This window comes from Antechinus flavipes, chromosome 3, assembly GCF_016432865.1.
Source record: "Antechinus flavipes isolate AdamAnt ecotype Samford, QLD, Australia chromosome 3, AdamAnt_v2, whole genome shotgun sequence".
Taxonomy (NCBI): Eukaryota; Metazoa; Chordata; class Mammalia; order Dasyuromorphia; family Dasyuridae; genus Antechinus; species Antechinus flavipes.
Window position 1 is genome coordinate 541,224,491 of NC_067400.1, and position 14,764 is coordinate 541,239,254.

At 36.0% G+C, this 14,764-nt stretch overlaps 1 protein-coding gene across 3 annotated transcripts; it reads left to right on the top strand.

Moving 5' to 3' along the window:
* Positions 1-1,728: 1,728 nt before the first annotated feature.
* NUDT15 (nudix hydrolase 15) lies at positions 1,729-13,863 on the top strand. Of its 3 annotated transcripts, XM_051987343.1 has the most exons (4): positions 1,729-4,076; positions 7,980-8,176; positions 10,201-10,284; positions 13,291-13,389. In XM_051987343.1, the coding sequence occupies exons 1-3, from the start codon at positions 3,904-3,906 to the stop codon at positions 10,251-10,253; spliced, it is 423 nt and encodes a 140-aa protein (XP_051843303.1). In that variant the 5' UTR covers positions 1,729-3,903; the 3' UTR covers positions 10,254-10,284; positions 13,291-13,389. The 3 variants fall into 3 exon arrangements, with proteins under 3 accessions (XP_051843303.1, XP_051843301.1, XP_051843300.1); XM_051987341.1 differs by lacking the exon at positions 10,201-10,284 and having other exon boundaries at positions 1,730-4,076; positions 8,007-8,176; positions 13,291-13,863; XM_051987340.1 differs by lacking the exon at positions 10,201-10,284 and having other exon boundaries at positions 2,962-4,076; positions 13,291-13,863.
* The last annotated feature ends 901 nt before the right edge of the window (positions 13,864-14,764 follow it).

A 14,764-nucleotide genomic window follows, 5' to 3' on the forward strand; every position in this document is an offset into this window, starting at 1 on the left:
CTGAAAAAATATTGAAAATTTTGGCAGTTTTGGACAAAGCAATTTGGTTTGAATGAGATCAGAAGTTAGATTGAAAAGAGAAGAGGAGTGATATGGCTGGTAAAAGATGAAATGACTACAGAAACAAAGGTTCAAGCTCCTGAGCATATCACTTTACGAAGCAATGCATGTCAACTACTTAACACAGTGGATCAGGTCCCTTCCTCAGCTTAAGACTAGACAGACCCCCCCAAACAGAGGGAAAGAATTTTTATACATTAAAAAACAATCAGATAAGGCCAATTAATTAAAAGGGAATAAAACATTAGGCAATCTGATTTCTAATTGGATGAAAGTTTAAGGACTTTGCATATTTGGAGGGGGAGAAGGAACAGGTACAATTTCCACTCCTCCCAAGTATCTGTAAACAATCAAAGGAACATGGAAACAATAGCTGACTGGTCAGAATGGGACTGGTTTTCAGGTAAGACATATGAATTGTTTGAGATGTACACTTGTGAGAAAACCCTTTGTATTAATCTTTGCAACTGAAGAGGTTTCTGGTCATCATAAGCTAACTTATGCATAACCACTTTTTTATTAAGGAATCTCTAAGTAGCAGGTAGTAGGTGTACAGCTTCTCAGCTATGCTTGACTATGTTCAAACAATACAATAAGATTTTCTCCAATTCTCACAACTGGATGAAATTTTCTCACAAGATAGAAGTTGGACTAAACTCATAATTGAATAAAAAGAGAACTAAGCTAATTCCAGGACTGAGTCATAAGATGGAGTCAATATGATTCACTCAGTTCCCACAATTAGGACTTGCTGTCTTAATCATCTTAATTTGAAGAGAAGTGAAAGCAACAAGAATAAACTTCTTTTACTAAAAGTTGAATTAAGAGAGGAGAAATACAGACAATAGCTTGAGGGAAAGATTGGTCAACTGAGGATTTACTAAAGATGGGAAAACATTTGTGTGCTGTAGGAAAGGAATTAGTAGAAAGAGAAAAATTCAAGCTTAGAAGGGGAGGATGATGATGCAAAGTATGATCTACCCAAGTATTGCTTATATTGCTTGGATATTTGATAAATCTATCCCATTATCCATGTCACTGATAGAAATGCCAAATGGCACAAGGGTAAGAATAGCGTCCAATGGTACTGAATTGAAGATATTTCCCTAGGTGATTCAGTGGATATAGCACTAGACCTGAAGTCAAGAAGACATAAGTTCAAATTCAGCTTCATACATTGGCTATGCAACCTGGGCAAGTCACTTAAACCCCTCTATATTTCAGTTTCTTCATTTGTAAAGTGGAAATACTAATAGCACTTATCTTCCAGGATTGTTGTGAGGATCAAATGAGATATGTATTAAAAAACCTTTGTAAACCTTAAAGTGCTATATAAGTGGTAGCTATTGTTATTATTATTATTATGAACTGTTATTTCTCAGCTTGAATTGTTGAGAGCTAAGCATTCACCTCCTTTTATCATCAATTAGCCAGCTTCTTCATGTTTTTCAAAAGTTCATAACAAGCTGCTGTCTAATGCTCTGAAATTCACATAAATTGTATGTAGAACCAAGTTAGCAGAGAGGACTTGTTCTTATCGAATACCTGCTGTCTAAAGGCAATCAGGTTTCCTTGACTGAGTGCTCATAACTATCCCTTTAAAAATGCAGTCTACATTTTTATAACAATCAAATTCATTCCTAGCCAGAATGAAAAATCTTTTATTAAGCTCTAAGTAGTGTGCTAAGAGTTGATGATTCAAGAAATGACACAATTCAGGCTCTCAAGGTACTCATACTCTCAATTGTGGGAATCAATATATAATGAAAGGTTCAGTTCTTGGTAGATGGGAAGGCCAAGTAGTACAGATCTGGCAGCAAAAGTATCAGGGCAATAACGAGGCTCCCAAAATCCTAGAAAGCAATAGCAGAGAGATGGGTCAAAATCTAGAGCAGGCATCTAAGATACCTCTTGGGAAAGAGGCAATGGAAGTTTGGTTGGGGGAGGAAATAGTGTACAGTAAGGCTGCTCTCTGTAGTCAAGTGCTTGTTGACAATTAGGGTGATGAATAGGAAGGTCCTTGGCATCAGAGCCATCATCATAGCACTAGTCTGCTGGTTGGAAGGGAAGAAGATAGTCTAAGTAATGGCAGGATGCCAAAACTGGACTCCAGCTTCGGTCTTATTTGCCCCAAGGTCCTCCCAGGATATCGGCTTACTGATTCCTGCTTCTTATGGACATCTCACTTTCCCAGAGAGAGAAGTCTAGAGGAAGAATTCAAAGTTGGTCTATGGTTTAAAGTATGCTGTTTCTACTCCTTTGGAAAATAGGAAAATATATTCCCTTTAGTTCTAGGGCACCTTCCATAATTTTTCTAATTTCATCTAAAGCAGTTTCAACATTCATATCAGCAGGGTCTTTAATAGTCTTGGGATGTATCTCACCCGTAACTGGTAACATGAATTCATCAAAGGCAGTTAGAAGCTTTAGTACTTCTTCCCTACTTACCAAGGCTATGAAATAATGATAAACTACATTTGTTCTATCCTTTTCAGTTCAGCTCATTCATTTAAAAGAGAAAAAACAAAAACAAAATAGGAGTTGAAGGGCTTAACTTTTTCCTTCAGGTCAATTATCATTATCATGGAGGTAATATTCACAATGAGTATGCTCTGCCTCCTCCTCTCTACCTTTCCTGACTTCTATAAAGATCAGATCCCTCTTAATTTCAGTGCCTTTCCTTTGCTGATTCTTTTCTAGTCATCCTGTGTATAGCTTTTTGATACCTAATTTGTGGCATGTTGTCTCCCCCACTAGACTGTAAGCTCCTTGGAAACAGACCTGTATTTTGTTATTAATGATTTTAAAAGGCCTTAGCACAATGTCTAGCACACTGTTATTGTTCAGTTAGGCCTAACTCTTCCTGATGCCATTCCCTTCTCTAATGGATTAAGGCCAACAAGGAAACTCAGGCTGAATAGTCTCTGTGCCTTAAGCACATAGTAGCTATGTTTAAAATGTTTCTTAATTGACTGATTGATTGGTATTTGTACAAACAACATCAAAAGAGCCACTGCCATAAAGTTGCAGACTGAAAGGTAGGAGGATGCTAGGTTTGGCTTGGAAAGCCAAACAGAAGTTTGTATTTGCTCCTGGAGGCAATAGGAAGCCACTGGAGTTAAATAAGGAGTGCCATGATGGAACCTGGGCTCAGGAAAATCATTTGGGGGGCTGAATGGAAAATGGGGAAGACCTGGGGCAGGAAGACCCACCAGCAGGCTATCGCAATATGCAGATATGAAGTGGTGGGGGCAGTGTCAGAGAAGAGGAGGGGCACACTGGAGAGATGTTGAAAAGGTGAAACTGACAGGCCTTGGTGACCTATGGCTATGGAGAGGAGAGAATGAGGAATCCAGGATAACTCCTATCCTGTAGCTGTAAACTCGAATGCCTGGGAAGATAGGATTGCACTTTACAGTACGGGGGAGTGGAGAGAGGAGGGAGAGAGGGACACATAAAAACACAGGACATTAAGTTAGTATAGACTGAGCTCAATCTCAAGCATTATTAGCTGTGTGACTTTGGAAACGTAAGTCTCGAAGACTGTTTTCTTCTCTTTAAGGTACTGAAGAATATTCCTAAGGTTCACCCTAAGGACGATGAGGAAAAGTACAAGATTCAAATGAAAGGCCCCATGGTGTCTACCGCCTCCACGCACGGCCTGGAGAAAACACTCCTTCCCAGATCACAAGCTTGACCCGTCTTTCTAGAGACCGACTACGGGAGCCTGCGAGATCCAGAATCTACTCGCGCGAAAGACCAGACGCCCACACAGGATACAAGATACGCGATTGGAGAGCTCTGAGGAACGTCACTTCCGGAAGTACTAATGGAGTCGCAAACATGGATCCGTCAGTGAGCAAGGATCCAGGTCGATTGCGGCGGCGGCGGCCAGGGGTTGGTGTCGGGGTGGTGATTACGAGCTCCAAGCACCCTCAGTGCGTTCTTCTGGGGAAAAGGAAAGGGTCCTTTGGAGCCGGCACTTTTCAGCTTCCCGGGGGTCACTTGGAGTTCGGGTGAGTTGCTTCCGGTGAGTTACTTCCGACACGCTATTTCCTGTGCGCGTGTCACCTAACTCTGACGTCACCTCGCGCTCCTAGGAGTAGCGTCTATACGGGCATAGGCTGAGTTTGGAGGAGTTTTAATTCATGAGATTTTGAGTGGTTTCAATTCTCTAACCACCGCTAAATCTCAGTTAAAGAGGGATTTTCCCCATTATTGGAATAATGCAGATTTCTGTTGGGGTCGAGTAATTTCATATTTCGTTGTTCGATCGTTTTTGTCGTGACCCTATTTGAGGTTTTCTTGGCAGAAATACTCGCAGAGTTTTCCATTTCCTTCTCCGCCTCACTTTATGAGAAAACTGAGGCTAACAAGGTTAAGCGACTTGCCGAGGGTCTCAGCTCGTATCTTAGGACTGATTTGAACTCAGGCCGATTCTATACTGCGCCACCTAGCTGCTCCGCGCATGTGGTACAAGCTATTTAAACGTTAGCTATTGTCATTAATTGTCAAGGGCTTCCCACGGTTCCTGGCATATATTCTGGAGTGGTACCAAACAATAATTGGCCAAAGTGTCTGCTGTCCTGCATACTTGTCCCAAGCTTTCTGCTTCCCACCTGTCCCTTAAATGTCCTTTTGATGTCTTCAAATTATGAAGGATCGTTACAGAGCTATTATTTTAAATCAAACACAGTGAGCACAGGGCTTAGCACATATTAGATGCATTATAAATGTTATTAATGATTTTTAAAGGCTGAGCACAATGCCTGGCGTCTAGTTACGTCCGACTTTTCCCCGTGCCATTTCCATCTCCAGGGGATTAAGGCAAACAGATTACATGATTTTGCGCAGGGTCTCACAGCTAAAAAAGCATCTGATAATTCAGGTTTCCCCAACTCCAGTCCCAATGTTCTGTCCACTGAGCCATCTCCTTACTGCTAGGGGTGTTACTCCTATTCATTTGAATATTATTTATTTAACTGCTTCCCAAGGTTGAAGAAATGGATAGAATAAAGCATTTAAGCCTTAAAACTCACACTTTTAATTGAAAGAGTTAACATGAAAGAAAGGACAGTTGCAGGGTAGATAAACAGGCCTGGAAGTCTCAAGAGGCCAAAGGGATCCGCGGTCCTGAGGATTCAAGTGGTTAGCTAGCCTTTGCTTGAAAATTTCCAATGGTCAGACAGCAACCTACCACTCTTGAGGCAACCCATCTCACTTTGGGACAACTGTCATTATTGAGAAGTTTTTCCTTTAGTTAAGCTTAAATTTGTTTCTCTATAGCCTCTGGTAATTGCTTTTAGTTCTGCTCTCTGAATCCAAACTAGAAGGTTTAAATCACTTCATAATCTGGTCCCCTCCTACTTTTCCAATCTTCTTACACCTTCCTCCCCCACATAATCTTTGATCCAATGATTTGGCCTTCTGACTGTTCCACAAATCAGATACTCTTATTTCTTAGCTCCAGGTATTTTCTCTAGCTGTTCCACATGCTTAGGATGGTCTCCCTCTTATGTTCTAATTACTGACCTGGCATCTTTTAAATTCCACTTAAAATCCCATTTTCTACAAGAAGCCTTCCTCAACAGCTCTCAGGATCTTTTCACCTATCTTGTATATGGCTTACAAAAATGTAAATATTTGTATTTATTTGTTTGTATGTTGGCTTCCCCATTAGACTGTTAGTTCCTTAAAGGCCAGGACTGTAATTTGCCTCTTTTTGTATCCCCAGCATTTAGCACAGGACTGGGCATATTATAAGTTCTTATTAAATGTTGATGGATTGATTACTGAATTTTGGGTTATAGTTTTTTATCAGTAAAATGGAAGGTTTTAATTGCATGTCTTTCAGTTTTCTTCCAAGTCTAATGTTTATCTCTGACTAATGAACTAAAATGATTTAATCACACTTAAAAAGAATTACGCCTAATCTCAGTATAGGCAAGTGAGAATCACTAAATTTAGTTATGTGATGGGCAATTGTAACATTAGAAAGATGAAAGTGACTTGCTGAATAAATTGTTTCTGAATGTGGACTTCAATGAACATCATAAGATAGATGAGTTAAAAAAATTTTAATTGGACTATTTAAACCAGTTTTAATATGGAAAGCTGTAATAATTTATCATTTCTTCCCCAGAGATTGCTCTAGAAAGTAGAGGAGCTTTAAAGATCTATAACATTAATAGTGAAGATATACCAATATAGACCTTTTTTTCCAGAACCAATATCTTCTTTAATTGTTAGAGATTAGAAATAAAGATGAATTGTCCTCAAAATTCAAGACATATATACACACACATCTATATATGCATGCATTTATGTGTACACACATACATGTGTATACATATGTACACATATATACACATATGTACATATATGTACTGTGGATTTATTCTTGCATATACAAATGTTTGTATCTAAACACTTATATATACATATACATATACATACCCACACACATGCTAACATAATGGCCTTTAATCAACTAATGGCCTTTTGGAATTATTACTTGCCTCATCAGATTAATAATGTTTTTGTTTTACCTCATAGTAAAGTCCATTTTAAAAATAGTTATAAGAACAAAAATAAATATAACAATGTGCTTGTAGATCAAAAAGTGAAGTGAAAATTCAAGATCCTTCCCTAAAAGAGTATATGATCTAGTTAGTTGAAACAATATGTATGGGTATAGGAATACATTAAAAAAAGATAATTTCCAGTAAGAGCTGGCAGGAGCAGGGAGATTAGGAAAGGCTTCATGTGGAAAGGCTTTTTGAGTAGCATCTTGATTCTAAGGGGATGAGAGAATACATTCCAGGCATGGGTGAGAGCTAGTGGAGGGTCATTTGTCTGACAAAGGAATAAGCCCAATTTGCCTGGATTGTAGTGTGTGTTAAAGGGAGAAATTTAATTTTAATCCTAGAGGTAATTTGGTAGTCACTGGGGTTTACTAAGTAGAGGTACAACTTTATGAAAGTCACTTTTGGCAGATGGAATGGGAATGGGGAAGACTTGAGGCAGGGACATCAATTGAATGGAACAAATGGATGAAAAGTCAATTATTAAGCACTTATTATATTCTAAGCATTATAGTAAATGTTAGGTGTATATATGGGGGAAAAATGAGACCATTCCTGCTTTCAAAGAGTTCACATTAATTGGATGAGACATCAAGTTGGTGTCTCAAATAGCCCAAGTAGGTGGAGATGGTATGGATGGTAGGGCATTAGTTAACAGATAGGAAATTGAAACTCAGAGAAGGATAGTAATTGCCCAAGAGAAATACAACTAGTGTCAGGGCCAGCTTTTGAAGCCTAATTTCTGCTTTTGTTGCTTACTGTATTATATCTTAGAAAGCTTCTTAAACTGGGAGTCAGGACTCCATATGGGGTCATGGAACTGACTGTAGTGAGTCCAGAAAAATTTATCAACAGTAAAAAGTACTAAGTATTGTGCCAAAATTCAATTCTTTATGTAAAAATAAATAAACATATCCATCTCATTAGTATGCAAATTTGCTTTTGTTTTTAATAAATGGTAAATTTATATATAATTATTTTAAATTTTATTTTAAATTATTTTATTTTATTTTTAAAAGAATTATTTTAAAACTAATTTCTTTGTCATTTATTATCAGTAAATGTTTGATTTATATACCTATTTTACATAGCTATATAGTTGGGGTTGTGTAAAAAGTTCTTGGGTGAAAAGGGGCATGAGTGAAAAAAATTTAGGAAGCCCTGTTCTAGAATGGCAGGGGAGTGGTAAGTTTCCTGGTGAATGTAACATTTTAAGATTTTTTTAACCAATTATAATGATTCTTACTATGCTTTCAAGTTTCTGTTAAAAATTGCTAGTAAAGTATTCTTTAAATTAAAGTGAACACTTTAGTGTAATTTCCATTGTCTTTCCAGTGAAAGCTGGGAAGAATGTGCTGAGAGGGAAACCTTGGAAGAAGCTGCTCTTCACCTGACAAATGTTCGCTTTGCTTCTGTTGTCAATTCTGTCAGTGAGAAAGATGATTACCATTATGTCACTATATTGATGAAAGGAGAGGTAGATATAACTTATGATTCAGAACCAAAGAATGTAGAACCTGAAAAAAATGAAGGTAAGTTGGAATTGTAGTGATCTTTATTCTTTGGGAAAGAATGTGAATTTGTGAGCAGAGTATGGTCCTACTCATTGGTTACACTAGGTAATTTTACTAGATGTTTCCATTGTTTTAGACACTTGTGACTATAAGCCAGTTATTTAAATATTGTCTCAGTTACTCCCGTGTAAAATAAAAATAATAATAGCTTCCTCTTGACAGACAGGTTGTGACTAAAATAAGGAGAGCCTCTGCTTATTTGGCACTTTATTGTTCATGCAAAGCTGTAATCAGGGCAATAGGTTGGGAGTTATGTATCATCTTCCTCCTCCTAAATAGAACATTGACCATGTTCTGAATTCTTTTCCACCCTCCTTCTCCTTTTTTAGGAGGCAATTGGAGTTAAATGGCTTGCTCAGGAGCACAGCTAATATGTATAAAGTGTTTGAAATCAAATTTGGATTCAGATCCTCCTGACTTCAGGGCTAGTGTTCTATCCACTGCACCACCTAGTTGTTCGCCTGAATTCTTTAAGGAAGACCCTTATGTACAGGTGTTTAACAGACAAGCATCAGCTCAAGCATTGGCTTAGGCAGAATTGTGATTTAAAGTATGAAATTATGCTTCTAATGCTGCCAAACCATAGTTTAATAATTTGAATTCAAGTATATTTAAATAGATTATCTTTCAATAAAGTTGTATACTTTATTTCAATTCCTTTATTAATCTTAAAGTCAGAAGGGCAGAGAGAATAAAGTTCTAGAGTCCCTCCAATTCTAAGCATGCAAATCCCATTCTTAGAATTAGCAGGATAGTGAACTCTTTATTTCTAATATTTGTAGGAGTAAATGGAAGCTATCAAATAGACCTTTACTCTTAGCCAGTCTCAATTTTATTGTCTTAGCCTTCTAACTAGTCCCGAAACCTCTAGTCCCTTCCCACTCTCATTCATTCTCCACTCAACTGCCAAGATACTTTTTCTAAATTGAGAGTCTAACCATGTTACCCAACACACACACACACACACACACACACACACACACACACACACACTTCATGAATTTCCAGTAATCCTCTATTCCTGTCAGGAGAAAATATAAGGTACTCTGCCTCTCATTTAAAGTCCATCACAGCTTAGCCCCTTGCTACCTTCCCAGTCTTTTTTCACTTAAATCTCTTCCACATCCTGTACAGTCTGATTTCAGTGTCTCAAGAATCTGCCTTCCCTGTGCCTTTCTTTCATGTCTTAGAATACTCTGCCCCCTCACTGCTGCCTCTTAGTCTTCCTGGCTTCTTTAGGGCTCAGCTCAAAACTCACCTTCTACAGGAGGCCTTTTCTAATCTTTATCTGCTATAGATCTTGATATTTACAAGTTCTCTCTCCCATTTGAATGTATTCATCTTGAAAGGACAGAGATGGGATTTTTTTTTTTTAATTTCTTTGAATTTCAGTATTTTGCAAAGTTCTGGCACATTTTAAGAGCTTAATAAATTCCTGTTGACTACCTATCAGATGACTAGAGGATACCTTGAATCTTCTCTTTTGTAAAAATGGCAGTGCCATCTGGAGGAAGAAAAACTGTTAGCTCTTGAATTTGACAATTATACTGTAGTGCTTATTCTTACTATATAGGAATTAAAATAAGTTGATATGATAGTTTTATGTAAAAACCTTCCTGTTGCATGTTTTAAAAAAAGTAATTTGTTAAGCATGAATGCCATTTTTATATTATTAAACATACATAGTATTTTAAATATTCATATTATTCACAAAATAATCTTCAAAACAGAAGTTTTTTCTAATTTTGGAAGGGAGGAACAAAAAGTCTTCAGAAACAAGAGCATATCTATCCTCTAGAACAACAAAGTCCTTATAAATAAGCTAACAAGAACTCTAGATCATCCAGAAGTATAAGTTATATCTTCTAGCAGCCAGGTTAGAGGTCGCCAGTATGGTATAAAGTGAGATACTAAATCATTATTCTGGACATCATTACCTTACCTTTTAACCTCTTTCTCCTATCTTCTGCCTCCAAAAAAAGAAAAGAAAAAAAGTCAAGATGGGGACAATGAAAAAGAAGATTGTATTTGCTAGCCCTGACTCTTAAGAATCAACTAAAAATGAGGTTAGTTTTAAGCAGTCACTTCCCTTCATTTAATAGAATTTATACAACTAGAAGGGAATTCAGGTCATTTGCAAAGTTCATAGGGTAACCAAAAATCTTTTCTACAATATTTTTCAATATTAAAAATTTTGAGTAAGGAAGAACTCATAGTTTCCTAAGGTAGTCCCAAAACAAGATAAATACCCTTTACCATTTGACAACCCTTCAAATATTTGAGCAGCCATGATTGTCTCTTTTAAACTTCTCTTTTCCACTTCTCCAGGTCTTCAGCTGGGCACATTCTTCAGTTTTCTTATCAGCCCGATTGCCTTTTTGTAGAAACCCTTCAGCTTTTTTGAAAATGTGAAACCTAGAGCTGAACATAGTTCTCCAAGTGTAGTTTAATCAGGTTAGAGAGAGTAAAACTATCTTCCCCTTCATTTGGAGACTATGTTCCTTTTAATAAGACTTAGTGTAGCATTATACATTTTGGCTGCCATTTCAGGTTATCGAAGCATCATGAGATTTATAGGCTACTACTCCACCTCCCTCAACTCTGCTCTTCCAAATCTTCTCATGGGAATTGTAGCATGGCAATATCTTCCTTATCCTTTATTTGTATCATAAATAACTGTTTAGAATCTCAGTACCTAACTTTGTCCTATGACATTCCTTTAATTCAATTCACTGCATTATATAGTCTGTTAACATCATCTTGGCTCCTGTCTTTGTCATTTATATTTGATATCCTTGCAAGTTTGTCTCATCTGCATTTTGGCTAAGGCGGCATAGGTTTTAATCCAAATCACTGATAAAAAAAAGTGTTAAACATTTTGAAACCAAGGACAGATCCACTGGGTCACTCCACAAAAGTGACCCTATTAATGACTATTCTCAAGTCTGGTCAATTTATTAGTTCTAAATGCTATCTAAATGTACCATCTATGTTCTGTATATTAAAAATGTATGGACATTTATACGTATAACTGTATTGACATGTATACATATATTGTATTTAACTTATACTTAACATAATAACATGTATTGGTCAACCTACCATCTGGGGGAGGGAATGAGGGAAAGGAGGGGAAAATTGGAACAAAAGGTTTTGCAATTGTCATTGCTGAAAAATTACCCATGTATATATCTTGTAAATAAAAAGCTATAATAAATAAAAATGAAACAGCAGTTCTTACCCTGAAAAAAAAAAAAAGTACCATCATTTAGCCCTCATCCTCCCATCTTGAACATAAGCATAGCTTGAAAGATCATTACATGTTTTCTTGTAACTATGTATACTGTTGTCTATGGTTTCTCCCCCTAATGTACTTGGATTCTATCTCACTGATAGTTTTCATATTTCACTATCTTTTTGAAAATTGAGACAATTTTTAGTCCTTTCTTTAGCCCTTTGGAATCTTTTTCATTCTCTAAGATCTTTTAGGGATTGTCAACAGTAACTCTGCAGGTGCCAATTCTCTCAGTATTTTGGTATGTAATTTGTCTAGATCTGGTGACTTGAAATCAGTTGTCATCATGTCATTTACCTTAAGCAGAAGTCCTCCCATTTCTTTGATTTTTACATTGCCTAGAGCATAGCGTGGGGGGTTGCAGACACAGAAAGCTTTGTTGTGCTTAGCATTCAGTGCCAGTTTGAGCCGTTTTCACAGTAGAATTCTTAGTGACTTATGCTATCTTTTTATATTCATTCTCATTAATTTATTCTTAGATACATCTTCTGTTCTCTTTCTAAAAAATCTGACATTGGCTTCTTTAGACAGCTCTTTTTTACTTCTTCCTTATCATAATTTCTTCTTGGATTTCCTAAACCTCAATTTTAAAAATGTTCCACCAATCTTGGGCTGATTTCTACCTGCATAATAATGAGCTATTAGGCCTTACCTTTCTATGAACCCTTTTATATCTACTCTCTCAAAATATAGATTATACTTGGATTTCCAATTTACTTTTCTCAGAAACTCTGGGAAGTCATTTGTAACTAGGATTCCTACTGTTTGTACTCTGGCAGACCAGTTCCAAATTGGACAGAATCAGAGCAGTACAAAAGTTCCCCTTAATACTTTTTCCATCTTTGGAAGAATGAAATGTTAAGACAAGTTACACTTACAGGACACCTCTGTGCTAGGTTTGTGATGGTTTTCTAAACTTGTCATCTCATTTCTTCTATGCTGGTGATCTGTATTATTGTAACTCTACTTCCCTATTACTGTCTCTCCTCTTGATTTTCAACTACCATTTTCCTCTATTTGCTTAAATTTCCTCACAGGAGTACATATATTGTTAATACACAATGTCACTCTATCTCTTCCTTTTTAAAATTATTTTCTGCTTTATTAGTATATGCCCATTTAGAGTCAAATTCTAATCATGATTCCCATTCGACCAAATCTTGCCTGAACTAAGTTTTAAAAAATTTTTCTTATATACAAAATGATCTTGCACTATTCTTCATTTGTGATGGACCATTTAGTTGTTTTCAAGAAATCATTTCTGCTCAATAAGGAAATAAATCATCAGATTATGTTGAGAACAATAGATTAAAACCACAAAAATAATAAAAATTGTTTATTTCTATAATTATAGAATTTTAGACCTGGAAAGAACTTTTAAGATCGTTCACTTCAATTCCCTAAATTAATTTATGAGGAAAGAAATTGAGGCTTTAATGAAAGTGAAGATCTATATTCTAAAAAAAAAAAACTTTCTGAATTTTGCAATGGTCATTATCTGAATATTGTAAAATATTAAGTAATCATATTCTACTTTTTACAATAAGATGGCCCCAGTAAACTAATAGAAATCACATTATTCCAACCAATTTGTTTTTTAAATTATTTAAGATATTCATGTAAATCAGACATTTTCTTTGTTCCTTGAAATTAATTTATGATTGCTTACCATTTCATTTTACTTAGGCATTTTTGAGTTCCCTCTAATAATATGTAAACTTACCCATCAAACATATTTTTTCTTCCAATTAATTTTATTTTATTTTTTATTTTCCAGGTTGGGAATGGGTTCCATGGGATGATTTCCCTCCACTAGACCAGCTTTTCTGGGCTTTGCGCTGTTTAAAGGAACAAGGCTACAATCCTTTTAAGGAAGAATTGAATCATCTAGTAGGCTACAGAGGAAAGCATCAATAGAATGCTTGCACATCAATTAAGTTGTCATAGATTGTACAAAAAACTTCCCATGTTCTAGAAAACAGTAGAGCTTCCATAATAAAAGTTAATTTATTTATTCTCGTAGCAAAGTAAACAAGGGAGGCTATATGAAAGTAAACTTGGCCTCAGAGCAGGGAAGACTTGGGCTCAATCATTTTCAAGGTAGTAGCTATTTGCTACCTTGTGAGTATAAACCTTACTTTAGGAATAGAGAATGAAACTCCTATGAGGGAGCCATTCCACACCCTTTTCCCACAGCAATGCAGGTCAGGATCTTCTCTGTTACTGTAGTTTTAGAGAGTTGCCTAAAGCTATGAGAAATCAGGAACTATTTGTTAGAAATTGCACTTAAATACAGGTCTCAATCTGTAAAATGAGAGGATTCAATTAAATAAATGTATCATCCATTCCTGCTCTGGGTCTATGGTTCTGTGATCTTATTCTTGGAAAACAGCTACTCCACTAAACAGTATACAGAGAACTCCTTTCTGTGGATATAGCTTCTGCAGTTTTGAAACAGCAACCAGGATTTTGTAAATGTGAGGATAGCAGTTCCTACATGAGACAGGTCATGAACCATAGATAAAAACGGACCTTGTTTTTCAAATGGGATTTGAGTCTTTAACTAGAGGTGAACTAGCCAAAAACCAATGATCTTGGACTTTTCTTTTTAGTTTATGAAAAAACAGCATTTTAGAAAATGATTGCACAGAAAACGGAAAACCAGTTTTGCCATTCCTTTTAAATATGTAATATAAAATTACTATATAAATTTCTTTTTTTCCTTCCCAACCTAGAATATGTAAAATCATTTTACACATACTTCTTATTAGTTCTTTGGATGCAAATAGCATCTTCTTTTATATGTCCTTTGTAGTTGAGGTATTTATAACAGTCAAAATTACTTATTCAAACTTGTTCTTAAAACAGTATTACTATACAGTGTTCTCTTAGTCCTGCTCACTTCTCATTATTTCATTTAAGTATCTATGTTTTTCTATCATTAAACTCATCATTTCTTATAGCATAGTAGTATTCAATTACGATTATATGCCATAGTTTATTCATCCATTTCCCAATTGATAGGCATCCCTGAAATTTCCAGTTCTTTGCTACTATAAATACTTTGGAATATATAGGCTTTTTTCCTTTAATTCTAATAATCTTTGGAAATTGATTTAGTAGTTATATTGCTGGGTCAAAGGATATATGCAGCTTAATAACTTTGAGCATAATTCCAGATAGCTTGCTTTCTAAAGTGGTTGGATCAGTTCACAGTTCCACCATCAATGAATTAAGTGTTCCAATTTTTC